This window comes from Tachypleus tridentatus, chromosome 7 (assembly GCF_004210375.1).
Source record: "Tachypleus tridentatus isolate NWPU-2018 chromosome 7, ASM421037v1, whole genome shotgun sequence".
NCBI classification, from domain to species: Eukaryota; Metazoa; Arthropoda; class Merostomata; order Xiphosura; family Limulidae; genus Tachypleus; species Tachypleus tridentatus.
This window is the reverse complement of record NC_134831.1, coordinates 119,667,567-119,686,472: the sequence shown is the minus strand read 5'-3', so window position 1 is coordinate 119,686,472 and position 18,906 is coordinate 119,667,567. Positions and strand designations below refer to the sequence as shown.

The window sequence follows — 18,906 nt, the reverse complement described above, 5'->3', positions numbered from 1 at the left end:
ACACTAATGTTTCGTAAAATGGAAATATGATTTATTTTGGTAATTTACAACCATAAAATAAACTGAAGCCTGCTTACCCTCTAAGGTTGTTCCATGACACAAGAGAAATGAGTTGAGAAGGAAAATGAAAGAACAAACAATGAAAAATTACAATATTTTAAGAAAACAATTGTGGAATTATTCTCATGGGTTTCAAGTATTTAATTTGTTAACAGTCGTAACAGAAGTAGCTTCTTTTATTATTATAAAATTTAAATACATTTAATTAATTACATTATTTGATAATTAATTATTCAATCATGGATTTACTGCTAATTCAACTTTTTCGAACTATAAAGTAGTTGGGAGTCTTACATTAGTAATTCACAAATTTACGACATTCACACATTGGCGTTATTTTGTTTTACTTTTTTCACGTAATAAGATTAATTTAAAGTTCAAATGTAATGTTCAAAATGAATTTTCTTATAATAATCAAATTGGGAAAAGAAAGTGAAAACATACAAAAAATACCTACCCTTATGCCCTGATGCATGTGAGAAAAGAATATAAATACATGTTTTTCAATTTCAAAGACACATATTCATTGGCAATATGAAATACATACACGTCTAACTCACAATGTATGGACTTTCATATAATGAATTATAAACTGTCAAATAATACATTAAAATGAAATAAAATTTCAGTAAAATATTGAAAACAAGAAGCATACTATAAAGATATAAACAATATACTATAAAGATATATACAATATATTATAAAGGTATATACGATATACTATAAAGATACAAACAATATACTATAAAGATATATACTATATATTATAAAGGTATATACAATATACTATAAAGATATATACTATATACTATAAAGGTATATACAATATATTATAAAGGTGTATACAATATACTATAAAGATACATACAATATACTATAAAGATATATACAATATATTATATATACAATATACTATAAAGATATATACTATATATTATAAAGGTATATACAATATACTATAAAGATATATACTATATATTATAAAGATATATACAATATACTATAAAGATATATACAATATATTATAAAGGTATATACAATACACTATAAAGATACAAACAATATACTATATATTATAAAGGTATAATGCAATGATAACTTATGAATCATTAAGATAAAAATAACTGAAATCGAACAATTAACAAATTATATATATTATAAATTATACTTAGATTAATAAAAACAACACTGCAGTGACTGTAAGATAATTAAACATTAGCTTAAATTTGAAGTTATTTGTGGTGTTGGATATTAAAAATTACGGAGCTTTATCGATTTTAATTACTGTGGTTAAATGTGAAACATCTGTAAGCAAAACTGAAACGTCTCTCTCTTGTAAGTCTATGGATTTACAATGTTTAAACAGGGGTTCGATTCCCCTCTGTGGACCCAACAACGAGCAGGATATGGCTTTACAATGAGGAAGCACACATACACAAAACAGAAGTTTAAAAATAGCAAGATATCGAAATATTAGTTATCAGGATGCATTTTCTCCTCTATTAGAGATTTTATAAAAAACTAACATAAAAAGGCTTACATTAAAATGATTAAGACATGTTACTAAAACTCATGATCAAAACATGTTACTAAAACCATGATCAAAACATGTTAATAAACTCATGATAAAATATGTTACTAAAACTCATGATAAAATATGTTCCTAAAACTCACGAGCTAAACATATTACTTAAAAGTCATGATCAAAACATATTTCCAAACTCATGATAAAATATGTTACTAAAACTCACGAGTTTAAACATATTACTAAAAACCATGACTCATCATAAAATATGTTACTAAAACTCACGGTTTAAACATATTACTGAAACCATGATCAAAACATATTACCAAACTCATGATAAAATATGTTACTAAAACTCACAATCAAAACATTACTAAAAACTATGATCAAAACATATTATCCGTTAATGTGATATAAAAGAATTATAAAAGTTTATTTCTTTGTTTGGAATTAAGCACAAAACTACACAATGGGTTATCTGTGCTCTCCCTCTAGGTGTATCGAAACCCGGTTTTTAGCGTTGTAAGTCAACAGCACACTTTTGTGCCACCGGGGAAGGGGTAATTATAAAAGACAATGATCAATAATCTTTTATTATTAAAGTCTAATGACATCATTAGATACGAATGACATAACCTGCTTCGAAGAGCATAAGAATTGAGTCATCTGACTGATGAACTGCTTGTATCTTTAACTTCAAAACCAAAAGCTATAACAAAAATTAGCGGAAGTGTGATTTATATATTTCAAGGAATTTTTGGCATCCATTCTCCCCACTTATACAACAAAAATTATAAAATATAAATAGTCTTTGTCGGATAGTGTCCAGCTACCACACCATAAGATAAGTGTGATGTATGTTGTGTTTGCATCCTTTATAGCCTTTATAACAATAGGCTTACTTACACTGTTATACACACATACTCATAATGGATCATCTTTATAACAGATGTTAAGTATGATTTGTTTACGTTTTTCTCTTAATAGTAGTTACGTTAATTCTAAAAGTTCATAAAAATGGGACAACCACTAGAATGTGTTGTTATTACAGATTACTTATACACGTAATTATTTTAGCTTCATGTACTTTGGTGAAAGTTTAGTTTTTCCCATAAATATTTTCTCGGAACTAACTAGTTTGGGTAGTTAAATCCCCTTACTTCGTGTGTAAAATAATTGTAAAGGCTACATCGTATTAGATTCGTAGGTATTATATTGGTAGTTGTTCCTTTGTAGCTAAGTAGTAAGCATGCGAGTTTTTAAACGCTAAAAATCAGGTTTGGATACCCTTGGTGGCATAGCGCAGGTTCTGTAACATTGGAATTAAACAACAAAACAACACCTACAAATCAGCTGAAAATAACAAGCTGGACAATAAATATATTATGTATACTGTTAAAAACAACTGATTTCAATAGCAGAGTAAATAACCATCAGTTAAGTTGAACTACTCTTTCTGATTCATTTTAATGTTTATAAACTGTTTATAGTAATAATAATAAACTGTTTTTATTATTATTATAAACAGTTTTTATTTGTATCATTATAAACAGTTATTATTATTATTATAAACAGTTTTATTTGTATTATTACAAACAGTTTTTATTTGTATTATTATAAACAGTTTTTATTATTATTATAAACAGTTTTATTATTATTATAAACTGTTTTTATTATTATTATAAATAGTTTTTATTTGTATTATTATAAATAGTTTTTATTTGTATTATTATAAATAGTTTTTATTTGTATTATTATAAACAGTTTATTATTATACAAAGTAACTTTCTCCTGGATCACCAGAAAATTCACTGATTGCAAGTTAAACTATCCAACTGCATGCTGTCTGAAAAGTCTGGAATTATAGACACTTGAACCAATTTTATAGAATGTGTTCCACCTGCTGGCATTCTAAATTGAAACAAATTTGGATTAATAGCAAGATTAAATCTACCTTCTTGTACTATAACAGCGGCCAAATCAATCATGTATTTCACATTAAGGACAGCTACAGATGACCTCTGGTTTCAGGTTTGTGAGACACTCTTTACATAGACTAATTTATTAAAATATAAAGTACAACTTACCAGGTTCATCTGCTGCACAAACAAGAAAACCAAAACTGTTATTTTTCTTGCCACCGTTTTACTGTCGTGTTTTTTTAATTCTTGAAATTATTTTTTACATTATATGATAAAAGTATATGTGAGTCTGTTTTTAAGTATCGCCAAATATGGCATGTATCTTGAGAGCCCAAGGTGAACGACGTAAGGGGTAAACATAAGGATTTGACCTTCTATATCATGTATTTAGTTTATGTACTTAACGAGTGCAACAACTAGTTCTTTTAAGACAAAACAGCTACAAATAAGGTTTATTTGACTTTGTATCTAATTTATCTAATCAGTTTGTTTATCAGTATCTAATAAACGTGACCAGAAGTTTCAAGTCAGAGCTTCTATAACAGAAATATATTAAAGTGTATTTTTATTTAGTTATTAAATTTCTCTAGATATTTGTTTTACCTACCGGCCTTTTCCATTTTGGTGACCAGGTCAACAAATAATCTTCGATTGTGTCGGAAGTACTGAGATTAGCTAGAGAATTGTCGAAAGAAAACTGACTAAGAAAACAATTTCTCTTTAGATAATAAACCTCATCAAAATCTTTATTAAAACAATAGTCTCACTTAGTTGGAGTTTATTATAACAACAGTCGTACTTAGATGGAGCTTTATTAAAACAATAGTTGTAGTTAATTGGAGCTTTATTAACACAACAGTCTCACTTAGTTGGAGCTTAACTAAAACAATAATCTTAATTAGTAGCAGCTTTATTAAAACAGTAGTCTTCCTTTCTTGCAGCTTAATTAAAACAACAATCTTACTTATTTGGAATTTTATTAAAACAGTAGTCTTCTTTTCTTGGAGGTTAATTAAAACAACAATCTTACTTATTTGGAGTTTTATTAAAACAATAGCCAAATTTATTTGGAACTTTATTAAAACAATAGTTGTACTTAGATGGAGTTTTATTAAAACAACAGTCTTACTTAGAGGAAGCTTTACTAAAACAACAGTCGTACATAATTGGAGCTTTATTAAAACAACAGTCGTACTTAGTTGGAGTTTTGTTGAAACAACAGTCTTAGTTTGTTGGAATTTTATCAAAACAACAGTCTCACTTAGAAGGAGTTTTATTAAAACAACAGTCGTACTGAATTGGAGCTTTATGAAAACATCAGTCTCACTTAGATGGAGTTTTATTAAAACAACAGTATTAAAAAAACAGTCTCACTTAGTTGGAGTTTTATTAAAACAACCGTCTTTGTTAGATGACGTTTTATTAAAACAACAGTCGTACTGAATTGGAGCTTTATCAAAACAACAGTCTCATTTAGATGGAGTTTTATTAAAACAACAGTATTAAAACAACAGGCTCACTTAGTTGGAGCTTTATTAAAACAACAGTCTTTATTTGTTGGAGTTTTATTAAAACAACAGTCGTACTTAGTGGAAGCTTTATTAAAACAACGGTCGTACTTAATTGGAACTTTATTTTAAACAACAGTCTCACTTAGATGGAGTTTTATTAAAAGAACAGTCTTAGTTAGTTATAGTTTTATTAAAACAACAGTTTTTGTTAGTTGGAGTTTTATTAAAACAATAGTCTTAATTAGTTGGAGTTTTATTAAAACAACAGTCTTAATTAGTAGGAGCTTCATTAAAACAGTAGTCTTCCTTACTTGGAGCTTAATTAAAACAACAGTCTTAATTAGTAGGAGCTTTATTAAAATAGTAGTCTTCTTTTCTTGGAGCTTAATTAAAACAACAATCTTACTTATTTGGAGTTTTATTAAAACAATAGTCTTAATTAGTTGGAGTTTTATTAAAACAACAGTCGTACTTTGTTGAAGTTTTATGAAAACAACAGTCTTAATAAATAGGAGTTTTATTAAAACAACAGTCGTACTTAGTTGGGGTTTTATGAAAACAACAGTCTTAATTAGTAGGAGCTTTATTAAAATAGTAGTCTTCCTTACTTGGAGCTTAATTAAAATAACAGTGTTAATTAAGTGGTGGTTTATTAAAAAAAACTTATTTATTTGGAGCTTTAATAAAACAATAGTTGTACTTAGATGGAGATTTTTTATAAACAACAGTCTCACTTAGAGGAAGCTTTATCAAAACAACAGTCGTGCTTAATTCGAGCTTTATTAAAACAACAGTGTCACTTAGTTGGAGTTTTATTAAAACAACAGTCTTAGTTACTTGGAGTGTTGTTAAAACAACATAATTTTTTAGATAGAGTTTATTAAAACAACCGTCGTACTTAGTTGGAGCTTTATTAGAACAATAGTCTTAGTATGTTGGAGCTTTATTAAAACAATAGTCTTAATTAGTTGGAGTTTTATTAAAACAACAGTCTCACTTAGATGGATTTTTATTAAAACAACAGTCGTACTTAGTTGGAACTTTATTAAAACGATAGTCTTACTTAGTTGGAACTTTATTAAAACAATAGTCTTACTTAGTGGAAGCTTTATTAAAACAACAATGTTACTTATTTGAAGTTTTATTAAAACAACAGTCTTAGTTAGTTGGAACTTTATTAAAACAACAGTGTTTGTTTGTTGGAGTTTCATTAAAACAACAGTCGTACTAAGTTGCAGCTTTTTAAAACAACAGTGTCACTTGGATGGAATTTTATTAAAACTACAGTCGATTTAGTTGGAGCTTTATTAAAACAACAGTCTTACTTAGTTGAAGTTTTTTTAAAACAACAGTCTCACTTAATGGAAGATTTATAAATACAACGGTCGTACTTAATTGGAACTTTATAAAAACAACAGTCACACTTAGATGGAGTTTTATCAAATGAACAGTCTTAGTTAGTTTGAGTTTTATTAAAACAAAAGTCTTTGTTTGTTGGGGTTTTATTAAAACAACAGTCGTACTTAGTTGGAGCTTTATGAAAACAACAATCTCACTTCGTGGAAGCTTTATTAAAACAACAGTCTCACTTAGTTGGAGTTTTCTTAAAACAAAAGTTTTTGTTAGTTGGAGTGTTATTAAAACAAAAGTTTTAATTAGTTGAAGTTTTATTAAATCAACAGTCCCACTTAGTTGGAGTTTTATTAAAACAACAGTATTTGTCAGTTGGAGTTTTGTTAAAACAACAGTCTTTGTTAGATGGAGTTTTATTAAAACAACCGTCGTACTTAGTTGGAACTTTATTAAAACAACAGTGTTTGTTTGTTGGAGTTTTATTAAAACAACAGTCGTACTAAGTTGCAGCTTTTCAAAACAACAGTCTCACTTGGATGGAATTTTATTAAACTACAGTCGTACTTAGTTGGAGCTTTATTAAAACAACAGTCTTACTTAGTTGAAGTTTTTTTAAAACAATAGTTTCACTTAATGGAAGCTTTATTAAAACAACGGTCGTAGTTAATTGGAACTTTATTAAAACAACAGTCTCACTTAGATGCAGTTTTATTTAAAGAACAGTCTTAGTTAGTTGGAGTTTTATTAAAACAACTGTCTCACTTACATGGATTTTTATTAAAACAACAGTCTTTTTTAGTTGGAAATTTATTAAAGCAACAGTCGTACTTAGTCGGAGCTTTATTAAAACAACAGTCTCACTTAGTGGAAGCTTTATTAAAGCAACGTTCGTACTTAATTGGAAACTTATTAAAACAATAGTCTCACTTAGTTGGATCTTTATTAAAATTTCAGTTTTTTTTAGTTGGAATTTTATTAAAACAACAGTCGTACTTAGTTGGAGCTTTATTAAAACAATAGTCTTACTTAGTTGGAACTTTATTAAAACAATAGTCTTACTTAGTGGAAGCTTTATTAAATCAGAAATGTTACTTATTTGAAGTTTTATTAAAAGAACAGTCTTAGTTAGATGGAGTTTCATTCAAACAACCGTCGTACTTAGTTGGAGCTTTATTAAAACAACAGTCTCAGTTAGTTGGAGGTTTTTTAAAACAACAGTCTCACTTAGTGGAAGCTTTATTAAAACAACGGTCGTACTTAATTGGAAATTTATTAAAACAATAGTTTTAATTAGTTGAAGTTTTATTAAATCAACAGTCCCACTTAGTTGGAGTTTTATTAAAACAACAGTGTTTGTTTGTTGGAGTTTTATTAAAACAACATTCGTACTAAGTTGCAGCTTTTTAAAATAACAGTCTCACTTGGATGGAATTTTATTAAAGTACAGTCGTACTTAGTTGGAGCTTTATTAAAACAACAGTCTTAGTTAGTTGGAGGTTTTTTAAAACAACAGTCTCACTTAGTGGAAGCTTTATTAAAACAACGGTCGTACTTAATTGGAAATTTATTAAAACAACAGTCTTTGTTAGTTAGAGTGTTATTAAAACAATAGTTTTAATTAGTTGGAGTTTTATTAAATCAACAGTCCCACTTAGTTGGAGTTTTTTTAAACAACAGTCTTTGTTATATGGAGTTTTACTAAAACAACCGTCGTACTTAGTTGGAGCTTTATTTAAACAACAGTCTTAGTTAGTTAGAGCTTTATTAAAACAACAGTCTTAGTTAGTTAGAGCTTTATTAAAACAACAGTCTTAGTTAGTTAGAGCTTTATTAAAACAACAGTCTTTGTTTCTTTGGGTTTTATTAAAACAACAGTCGTACTTAGTTGGAGTTTTATTAAAACAACAGTCGTACTTAGTTGGAGCTTTATCAAAACAACAATCTCACTTCGATGGAGTTTTATCAAAACAACAATCTCACTTAGATGGAGTTTTATTAAAACAACAGTCTCACTTAGTGGAAGCTTTATTAAAACAACGGTCGTACTTAATTGGAATTTTATTAAAACAACAGTCTCACATAGATGGAGTTTTATTAAAAGAACAGTCTTAGTTAGTTATAGTTTTATTAAAACAACAGTTTTTGTTAGTTGGAGTTTTATTAAAACAACAGAGTTACTTAGTGGGAGTTTTAATAAAACAACAGTTTTAATTAGTTGGAGCTTTAATAAAACAGTAGTCTTCCTTAGTTGTAGCTTAATTAAAACAACAATCTTATTTATTTGAAGTTTTATTAAAATAATAGCCTTATTTATTTGGAGCTTTATTAAAACAGTAGTTGTACTTAGATGGAATTTTATTAAAACAACAGTCTCACTTAGTGGAAGCTTTATTAAAACAACAGTTTCACTTAGTGGAAGCTTTATTAAAAGAACGGTCGTACTTAATTGGAACTTTATAAAAACAGTCTCACTTAGATGGAGTTTTATTAAGAGAACAGTCTTAGTTAGTTTGAGTTTTATTAAAACAACAGTCTTTGTTAGTTTGAGTTTTATTAAAACAACAGTCTTTGTTAGTTGGAGTTTTATTAAAACAATAGTATTAATTAGTTGGAGTTTTATTAAAACAACAGTCTCACTTAGATGGATTTTTATTAAGACAACAGTCTTTTTTAGTTGGAATTTTATTAAAACAACATTTTTTGTCAGTTAAAGTTTAACAAAACATCAGTCGTATTTAGTTGGAGTTTTATTAAAACAATTGTCTGACTTAGTTGGAGCTTTATTAAAACAACAGTGGTACTTATTTGGTGTCTTATGAAAACATCAGTCTGAATTAGTAGGAGCTTTATTAAGACAGTAATCTTCCTTCTTTGGAGCTTGATTAAAGCAACAATATTACTTATTTGGAGTGTTATTAAAGCAATAGCCTTTTTTATTTTGAACTTTATTAAAACAACCGTCGTACTTAGTTGGAATTTTATTAGAACAACAGTCTTAATATGTTGGAGCTTTATTAAAACAATAGTCTTAATTAGTTGGATTTTTATTAAAGCAACAGTCGTACTTAGTTGGAGTTTTATTAAAACGATAGTCTTACTTAGTTGGAAATTTATTAAAACAATGGTCTTACTTAGTGGAAGCTTTATTAAAACAACTGTTACTTATTTGAAGTTTTATTAAAACAACAGTGTTTGTTTGTTGGAGTTTTATTAAAACAACAGTCGTACTATGTTGCAGCTTTTTAAAATAACTGTCTCACTTGGATGGAATTTTATTAAAACTACAGTCGAAGTTAGTTGGAGCTTTATTAAAACAACAGTCTTACTTAGTTGAAGTTTTTTTAAAACAACAGTCTCACTTAGATGGAATTTTATTAAAACAATAGTCTTTGTCAGTTGGAGTTTTGTTAAAAAAACAGTCTTTGTTAGATTGAGTATTATTAAAACAACCGTCGTATTTAGTTGGAGCTTTGTTAGAACAACAGTCTCACTTTGTGGAAGCTTTATTAAAACAACGGTCGTACTTAATTGAAAATTTATTAAAACAACAGTGTTTGTTAGTTTGAGTGTTATTAAAACAATAGTTTTAATTTGTTGGAGTTTTATTAAATCAACAGTCCCACTTAGTTGGAGTTTTATTAAAACAACAGTATTTGTCAGTTGGAGTTTTGTTGAAACAACAGTCTTTGTTAGATGGAGTTTTATTAAAACAACCGTCGTACTTAGTTGGAGCTTTATTAAAACAACAGTCTTTGTTAGTTAGAGCTTTATTAAAACAACAGTCTTCGTTTGTTGGGGTTCTATTAAAACAACAGTCGTACTTAGTTGGAGTTTTATTGAAACAACCGTCTTAGTTAGTTGGAATTTTATCAAAACAACAGTCTCACTTAGAAGGAGTTTTATTAAAACAACAGTCGTACTTAGTTGGGGTTTTATTCAAACAACCGTCTTAGTTAGTTGGAATTTTATCAAGACAACAGTCTCACTTAGTGGAAGCTTTATTAAAAGAACGGTCGTACTTAATTGGAACTTTATTAAAACAACAGTCTCACTTAGATGGAATTTTATTTAAAGAACAGTCTTAGTTAGTTGGAGATTTATTAAAACAACAGTCTTAATTAGTTGTAGTTTTATTAAGACAACAGTCTCATTTACATGGATTTTTATTAAAACAACAGTCTTTTTAGTTGGAAGTTTAATAAAACAACATTTTTTGTCAGTTAAAGTTTTATTAACACATCAGTCGTATTTAGTTGAAGTTTTATTTAAAAATGGTCTCACTTAGTTGGAGCTTTATTAAAACAACAGTGGTATTTATTTGGAGTCTTATGAAAACATCAGTCTGAATTAGTAGGAGCTTTATTAAAACAGTAGTCTTCCTTCTTTGGAGCTTGATTAAAGCAACAATATTACTTATTTGTACTTTTATTAAAACAGTAGTATTCCTTCTTTGGAGCTTGATTAAAGCAACAATATTACTTATTTGTACTTTTATTAAAACAATAGCCTTTTTTATTTTGAGCTTTATTAAAACAATAGTTGTTCTTAGATGGAGTTTTATCGAAACAACAGTCTCACTTAGATGAAGCTTTATCAAAACAACAGTCGTACTTAATTAGAGCTTTATTAAAACAACAGTGTCACTTAGTTGGAGTTTTATTAAAACAACAGTCTTAGTTAGTTGGAGTGTTGTTAAAACAACAGATTTTTTAGATAGAGTTTATTAAAACAACCGTCGTACTTAGTTGCAGCTTTATTAGAACAACGATCTTAGTATGTTGGAGCTTTATCAAAACAACAATCTCACTTAGATGGAGTTTTATTAAAACAACAGTCTCACTTGGTGGAATCTTTATTAAAACAACGGTCGTAGTTAATTGGAACTTTATTAAACAACAGTCTCACTTAGATGGAGTTTTATTTAAAGAACAGTCTTAGTTAGTTGGAGTTTTATTAAAACAACAGTTTTTGATAGTTGGAGTTTTATTAAAACAACAGTCTCATTTAGTTTGAGTTTTATTAAAATAACAGTCTGAGTTAGTTGGAGTTTTATTAAAACAACAGTCTTTGTTAGTTGGAGTTTTATTAAAACAATAGTCTTAATTAGTTGGAGTTTTATTAAAACAACATTCGTACTAAGTTGCAGCTTTTTAAAACAAGTCTCACTTGGATGGAATTTTATTAAAATTACAGTCGTACTTAGTTGGAGCTTTATTAAAACAACAGTCTTTGTTAGTTGGAGTTTTATTAAAACAGTAGTCTTAATTAGTTGAAGTTTTATTAAAACAACAGTCTCACTTACATGGATTTTTATTAAAACAACAGTCTTTTTTAGTTGGAATTTTATTAAAGCAACAGTCGTACTTTGTCGGAGCTTTATTAAAATAACAGTCTCACTTAGTGGAAGCTTTATTAAAACAACGTTCCTACTTAATTGGAAATTTATTAAAACAACAGTCTTAGTTAGTTGGAACTTTATTAAAACAACAGTGTTTGTTTGTTGGAGTTTTATTAAAACAACATTCGTACTAAGTTGCAACTTTTTTAAAACAACAGTCTCACTTGGATGGAAATTTATTAAAACTACAGTCGAATTTAGTTGTCGCTTTATTAAAACAACAGGCTTAGTTAGTTGGAGGTTTTTTAAAACAACAGTCTCACTTAGTTGAATCTTTATTAAAACAACGGTCGTACTTAATTGGAAATTTATTAAATCAACAGTCCCACTTAGTTGGAGTTTTATTAAAACAACAGTATTTTTCAGTTGGAGTTTTATTAAAACAACAGTCTCACTTAGATGGAGTTTTTTTAAAACAACAGTCGAACTTAGTTGGAGCTTTATTAAAACAACAGTCTTAGTTAGTTGAAGTTTCACTAAAACAACAGTCTTAGTTAGTTGGAGTTTTATTAAAACGACAGTCTTACTTAGTTGGAGCTTTATTAAAACGACAGTCTTACCTGGTTGGAGCTTTATTTAAACAATAGCCTTATTAATTGAGTTCTGTTATGCCAGGTATAGAATAATAAATTGTTAATTTAATTTGTATGTTTTTTGTGATTATTTCGTACTTGAATCCTTTTTTGATTAAAACAATTACGTTATATTATTAACACAGTTTTATTAGTATAGATGTTTAGTGCCACTTAGATCAGTATTATGAATGATACATAATTGAAAAGTCCGAAGTTCAGGTGTTATAAAGTTCCAGTAGTCGCTAATGAAACGTTTTGTGTAACAAAGTTAAGACGAGGTGTTCGTAAGATGGTTCAAATACGTCTTAAGTTTACGTTTTGTTTACCGAACAATATTTTTTTAGATCTGTTCAGTTTGTAAATAGATTTCTTCTTTAATAAGCTGATACCTAAGACAGCCCGAAACGTTTCTGATCCGTAGGACTACCGAGAAATTAGGTGTAGGTAAAGAAGTATAATAACCGACATTTACCCTGTAGACTTTTTACTAGTTTGAACTGTTTAGGATAGACACAAATAAAATAGACCAGGGCTACCAGTACTAGACATTTCCAAGTTTTTACTGATAAATAAAATTTAAGGCTGATCAACAATACTTTCAGCCAATTCTTGAGATACGATAGTCGAATACTGGGATTTAACTGTTAATCTTATAACGCACCCACACAGATCCAAAATGTGAAGTGCGACTCTTTTGGGTGTCGATCCTCAGATTCACAGTTCGATATGGTAAGTTATATTCTCTACCTCATCATTCTCTTTTGAACGTGTACAGGTGCAAGATACCAGAGGTGAGATTTCCTTTTTCAATCACGTATTATCATTTCGTACAGATTGCTATCAAATTATTTATTTTGTAAATATCATTCAAGCTCGTGATCCTCTGGTTTTCAAGTGAAGTAACATTATACTGGGGACCAGGATCTAAGTATAGCGTTATTAAAGAAACATGTATTGACTTACAAATGGGGTTTTGCTCTCCCATTTCATAGAATCTGGATAAACAGCTTTTGACTGAAAACAGTAATAACAAACACATAAAATCAATGCCCGGGCTTTAGAAAAGGAAATAAACGTGTTAACTGAGTAGAAAAAAAACCGACTTAAATGGTTTTATTGTGTTTTATCACCTGTGTCGTTAAGTAGACATTTTTTTTTCCACTTCAAAGTGAGGGAAGATAGAGAGGCCTTAAGAATTACAACACAAAACCACTAGAATTTTGTTTTCGTTTTCTCTGATGACGTTTAGTTGGAAAACTGCTTCTAATGATTGTTATATATGTCTTGTTATGAAACATAATACGTGTTTTTCTCCACTGCTATTGTTTCATTTATGGACAAAACTACATAAAAAATGTTTATTAAAACAAGCACATTGAACGTTAACGAATTTCGAAAATATTCAACTGTAAGAACAGCTGGTCTAGTGCAGTTGTAAGTCTCTTCTATCAATTTCACAACTAGAATAGTACAAGTACCAGATGTACGCCCCTACCAATAAAACAAATAGAGTATTACAAGTGTCAGGTATAACCTCTATCATTGAAACAACTAGAATAGTACAGGCTTGTAAAGCATAAGTCCCTACTAATCTTAAAACTAGAGTATTACAGACACAAGGTATATGTCTCTACCAATAAAAGAACCAGAGTAGAGCAAGCGTCACATATAAGTCTCTACAAATTTCACAACTAGAGTATTACAGGCGCCGGTTATACATCACTACTAATCTCACATATGCAGTAATATACTTTAAGTACAAGAAATCTTTATTGGATTGCGTAATAGAATATTAGAAACAAATTAGTGACACGTTATTTATGAGAACTTTATATAAACACCAGAATTTTGTTTAAATGTCTAACATATGTCTTAATTTCGTCATGATAACTTTTAAATGTGTAAAGTTACTCATAAATATAAAGCATTGTTCACTCAAGGAAAATAAAAGCACGACAATAATCCGAAATCAACTTCAGTTGAATATAATTAAGTCCAGAGTTTGGAGACGCGAAGGATAACTCATGTAGGGATAATGTAAATAACCCACCTTGTCTTTGTGTCCCAGATGTTAAATAGAGCTCGAGAAACGCCAAAGCAACACCGAAAAAGAATATGCTGTCCATCAATCGGGTCATATTTACTCTGAATGGTACACCGTTCCTACGACAACTAAATCAGCTCAAGAAAGTTTTAGAGTAACACCGAAAAGTGCGGTTCTGTCCTGAGAGCCAGCTTCAAAGCACGAGCTCATTTAAAGGGCAATCACTGGTTAAGTGGGTTGTCTCGTGGGCGTCTCTCACCGTCTCCTGTGTTACTTGCTAAGAAGATTAAGTTGACGATATGATTTCGAATCACAGCCGAGAGTTGCGTTAAAAATATATTCATCAAATTAGACACGAAATGTTAATGCATGTACGTGTTTAAAATTATGTAAAAATCATACTAAATAAATATAAAATACTCTGCGTCTTCTGAGTTGAGCACGTTCTAATGAGATTTACGTGTTAGAACACGTTATGATCTGAAAGAGATACAATTCCTTTTTCCTTTGTGTAACTTATGATTTTTAGATACTAGACATATATCGTCATAACAGGGCATACCAGTCCTGATCACATTTCTATCTTTCGCAAACATTATTAAAGATTCTTGCTTAATTTTAAGTAAATATGAAAATCGTATTTCTGAAAGACGTGTACATTTTAGATCTGTCAAAACATATCTGAAATACTGGTTTGACTGAGATCGAATTTGATGGAGTTAACGTATTTTGTCGCACAAGTAAAATAATGTTTTTACACAATATACGTTTCGTATATGACCTCCTGATACGATTACTGAAATTATCATGTAAACAGCATCAGAAATGCATTAATGCTTAAAAAACTGAAACTTAATCATATTGGGTTATTTTGTTGGACTTATGGCTTAAGCTAGTGGCGAGAGAATACCAGGAAAGTGATATATGTTAAAATTTCGTAACGATAAAACTATTGAAAGACATTCAAAGCAGTCTTAAACAACATCCATGAATTACAACATTCTGAAAATCCAGGAACCGAAGAAAGAAGTTGTAACCAAGACTCACATTCATTCGTTTCACAACTGGATCTGTATGTAAGTTCTTTGCTGTCGGCCAAGCATGGCCAGGTGGTTAAGGCACTCGACTCGTAATTTGAGGGTCGCAGGATCGAACCCCCGTCACACTAAACATGATTGCTCTTTCAGCCGTGGGGGCGTTATAATGTTACAGTCAATCCCACTATTCATTGGTAAAAGAGTAGCCCAAGAGTTGGCGGTGGTTGGTGATGACTAGCTGCCTTCCCTCTAGTCTTTTACTGCTAAATTAGGGACGACTTGCACAGATAGCCCTCGTGTAGCTTTGCAGGAAATTCAAAACAAATCACATCTTTGCTCTCCTGTTTCTGTGGTTTATTGTTATTTGTTTCTGTGGATTTGCTTCTTAAATTAGATTTTGTTTATCATCAAAGCATTAATACTTTCCTCTTTTTAATGTAAAATTATATATATATATATATATATATGTATATAAACACATGTTTTTGAGTATATATAATATACATATATCGTTCAGAGTTTACTACATTCTCGGGCTTGTTGACTAGGGCACTCCAGTTGCTCGGGTTTGTTGATTAGGACATTCCAGTTGTAATTTATGGATCATGAGCTTGAATCCCACCATAGTTATTTCATTCGTGGGGGGACGTCCAGATGTTACGATCAATCCCATTATTCCTTTCTAAAGAGTAACATGATATAAGACGATGGATGGTATTAACTAGCTATCGTTCTTCTAGTTTACCAATTTTAATCTAGGGATTAATGCAGGTATCTTTCGAGTAGCTTTGAAAAACTTGTTGTTTTACTCATCAATTAGCATCAGTAAATATTATTATTTGAAAACTTACTTTACTGAGGAATGAGGTTGAATGAATAGAAGCTGTTTCATTATAAAAGAAAATTAACCTCTGACATTTTAGATTTTTTTTTAAGTGTGAAAACTCACGTGTTCTCAGTCAATAAAGAAATTAACAGCTACATAAGAAGCGACAAGCCACTTATTAATTCAGGCATGTGTACATCATTAAATATTAAAGAACAAGGGAACTACTCCTGACTTCCATATTATAATCATTTTCTGTTGTACTCTAATTGGCTTTTCGGATTTTTCACTGTCAGCATGGCTTACAAATTGTTTGTTGGTTTTTTTTTAGTAAGATGTTTTGAAAAATATAGGGTAAAGTGGCGTCGACGATTTATTATTTTCAATGTAACTTTTTCTCATTTTTCTTATCTATGCTCTGGCTACCACGGGTATCGAAGACCAGTTTCTAACGATGTAAGTCCGCAGGCATACCGTTGTTGTTCTGAAGATCGTGTTATGATTGTACTTTAGCACGAAATTACACGGTTCCCATCACGAGTATCAAATCCCAATTTATAGAGTTATAAGCCTTCAGAGTTTCCGCTAAGTCACTGGGAGGCAGTCAGAACTGATGAAATTGAAATACATTTTACCAAAGAAACGTTTTACACATTTGATGCTGAAAAAGCAGGAAAAAGATACTTGAGGTAACACGATCGCTGTTCTGTTTATTTGTTGTAAACTACAATGTTACCCACTGAGCTACTTGTGCTGTGCCAGTCACAGGTATCGAAACTCGATATTTATTGTCAAAAGTCCAGAGACTTGCTGTTGTGAGCCACTAGATAGGTTGTTGTTCTATCTTTCTCAAACACTGTTACAAATAAGAACTGTTTAGAAATTACTTAGTGTATTTCAACATATCTTTAAATGCATAAAACATAGTAGCAATGAGATACATTTTACACAAAACATTGCATGTATCTATTTCACTTACATATGTTAACAGTTGGAGTACCGCTTTTCGTTTATTTTTAAACTGGTCGTCAGCAAGTCACAGACACCTACTGTAGAAACACACCCACATATATATATTCACTATATATACAAACTATAAAAGTAAGTTTACTGACACACATCAGAGACAAAGATTTGAGCTCGCGTTGCGAAACGTCGTTCAAAACGCCTGAAAAAGATGTCTTTTCTAAATTAACGATTTTCAAATATATTTTACACTGTTTAAATCTTACTTAATGAAAAATATCTGAGTTATAACAAAGACTGTGAAAAATCTCAAAATTCAAACCTTCTGTTACACACCATATACGACGATATATAATTTCTTATCGTATCTTAATATAAAATACTGATGTTTATCATGGTTCTGCTTTAAACTTTTTTCCTAATTTTATTCATTTTTCAATTAGTATAGTAAAATATTTTATATATGAAAATCAGCGAGTCACATAGCAACCACATCCAATACAAAGATGAAGCAAAATGGTATGTTCCAAAACTAAATTTTGACATTGTTTACCATGATGTAGATAGTGGGATGCCACCAAAAACTGATAGCTTTTGGTAAGGGTATGTAACAACTTTTTCCAATTCGTGTCGAGGACTTAGAATTTATAAAATTTGGCGATATATTTTGTAATTAATGGGACTGGAAAATAAAATAATATGGATCAACCTGGGACACCAGGACCATCTGAAAAAAGATCCGCAATAGTCCAGTGTCTTGCAACGGTCAGAACAAGAACCCACAAACACAAAGGTCAGCAGTAAATGCTGTCAGCATACTTAAAATAATTTCTGTTTAGAAACATGTTAACAGGGTAAGGACTCGAAGATAAGACTTCCAGTCATATCTTCGTTCAACCCTCCCATATTTAGTGTAGTATGATAATAAAAAAGTATTCATTCTACCACATGCTAAAAACACATTCTGGTGAAGTTGGATTTCTGTGCAATAAGACCTTTTATAGATGATGGAAAATATTCGTCTTCGTATATAATAAGGATTATGAAAGAAGCAGAGAAGAATGGTATGCTTTTTAATGAGATATGCACTGCAGGGCTATTGTAAGGGTTACAGTGAGCAACAGCAAGAACACACATGGTAATAACATGAATGGTAACAAAGTGGTGATGTTTCACAATCGTTAAAATACAATTTCTATAGTGATAACTATGGTACCATGGTTTGAACGTGGGCTGCACATGAATCATAACTTCTCGGAATTTCATAAATGTTTAGCATCCATCGAACCCAAATCTTCTGGGAGCATCATAAAAAAACCTTTCAACAAACTCCCGCATTGAAGATTTCGTTTCTTATAGGTGGCAGATTTGTACGCATACAGCCATAGGCGACTAAATTTGTAACTTAATATAAAATACCTGTTGCCTCATTCATTTATTCAGCTCATATTCTGGTGAGAGTTTGTCGTAGGAGTCAGTGTTTTTTTTTATCTTCTTACTCAATTATAATGTGAAATTCAAGGTTTTGTATGATTAGTTATTTACAAAGTTTACTTTCATTTGTTAATCTTTGACTTTTCAACCAGAAAACTGAAAGTATCCAGTATTAACCATGCTGAATAATAATTCACAACGAAGGTTGTTTGATTTAATATTTCCAGTAACAAAAACTTCACGAAAGTATCCAGT

General features: G+C 29.9%; 1 protein-coding gene across 1 annotated transcript in view; it reads right to left on the bottom strand.

The window, feature by feature from the left end:
• Positions 1-14,560, bottom strand: part of LOC143258094 (uncharacterized) — a 31,575-nt gene extending 17,015 nt beyond the window's left edge. Inside the window, exons 1-2 of the mRNA XM_076517113.1 lie at positions 14,395-14,560; positions 4,115-4,182 (exon numbers count right to left, since the gene is read on the bottom strand). Of these exons, the coding sequence (XP_076373228.1) occupies positions 4,115-4,182; positions 14,395-14,482 (156 nt within the window). The 5' untranslated portion in view covers positions 14,483-14,560. The remainder of the gene's footprint in view (positions 1-4,114; positions 4,183-14,394) is intronic.
• Positions 14,561-18,906: the final 4,346 nt, after the last annotated feature.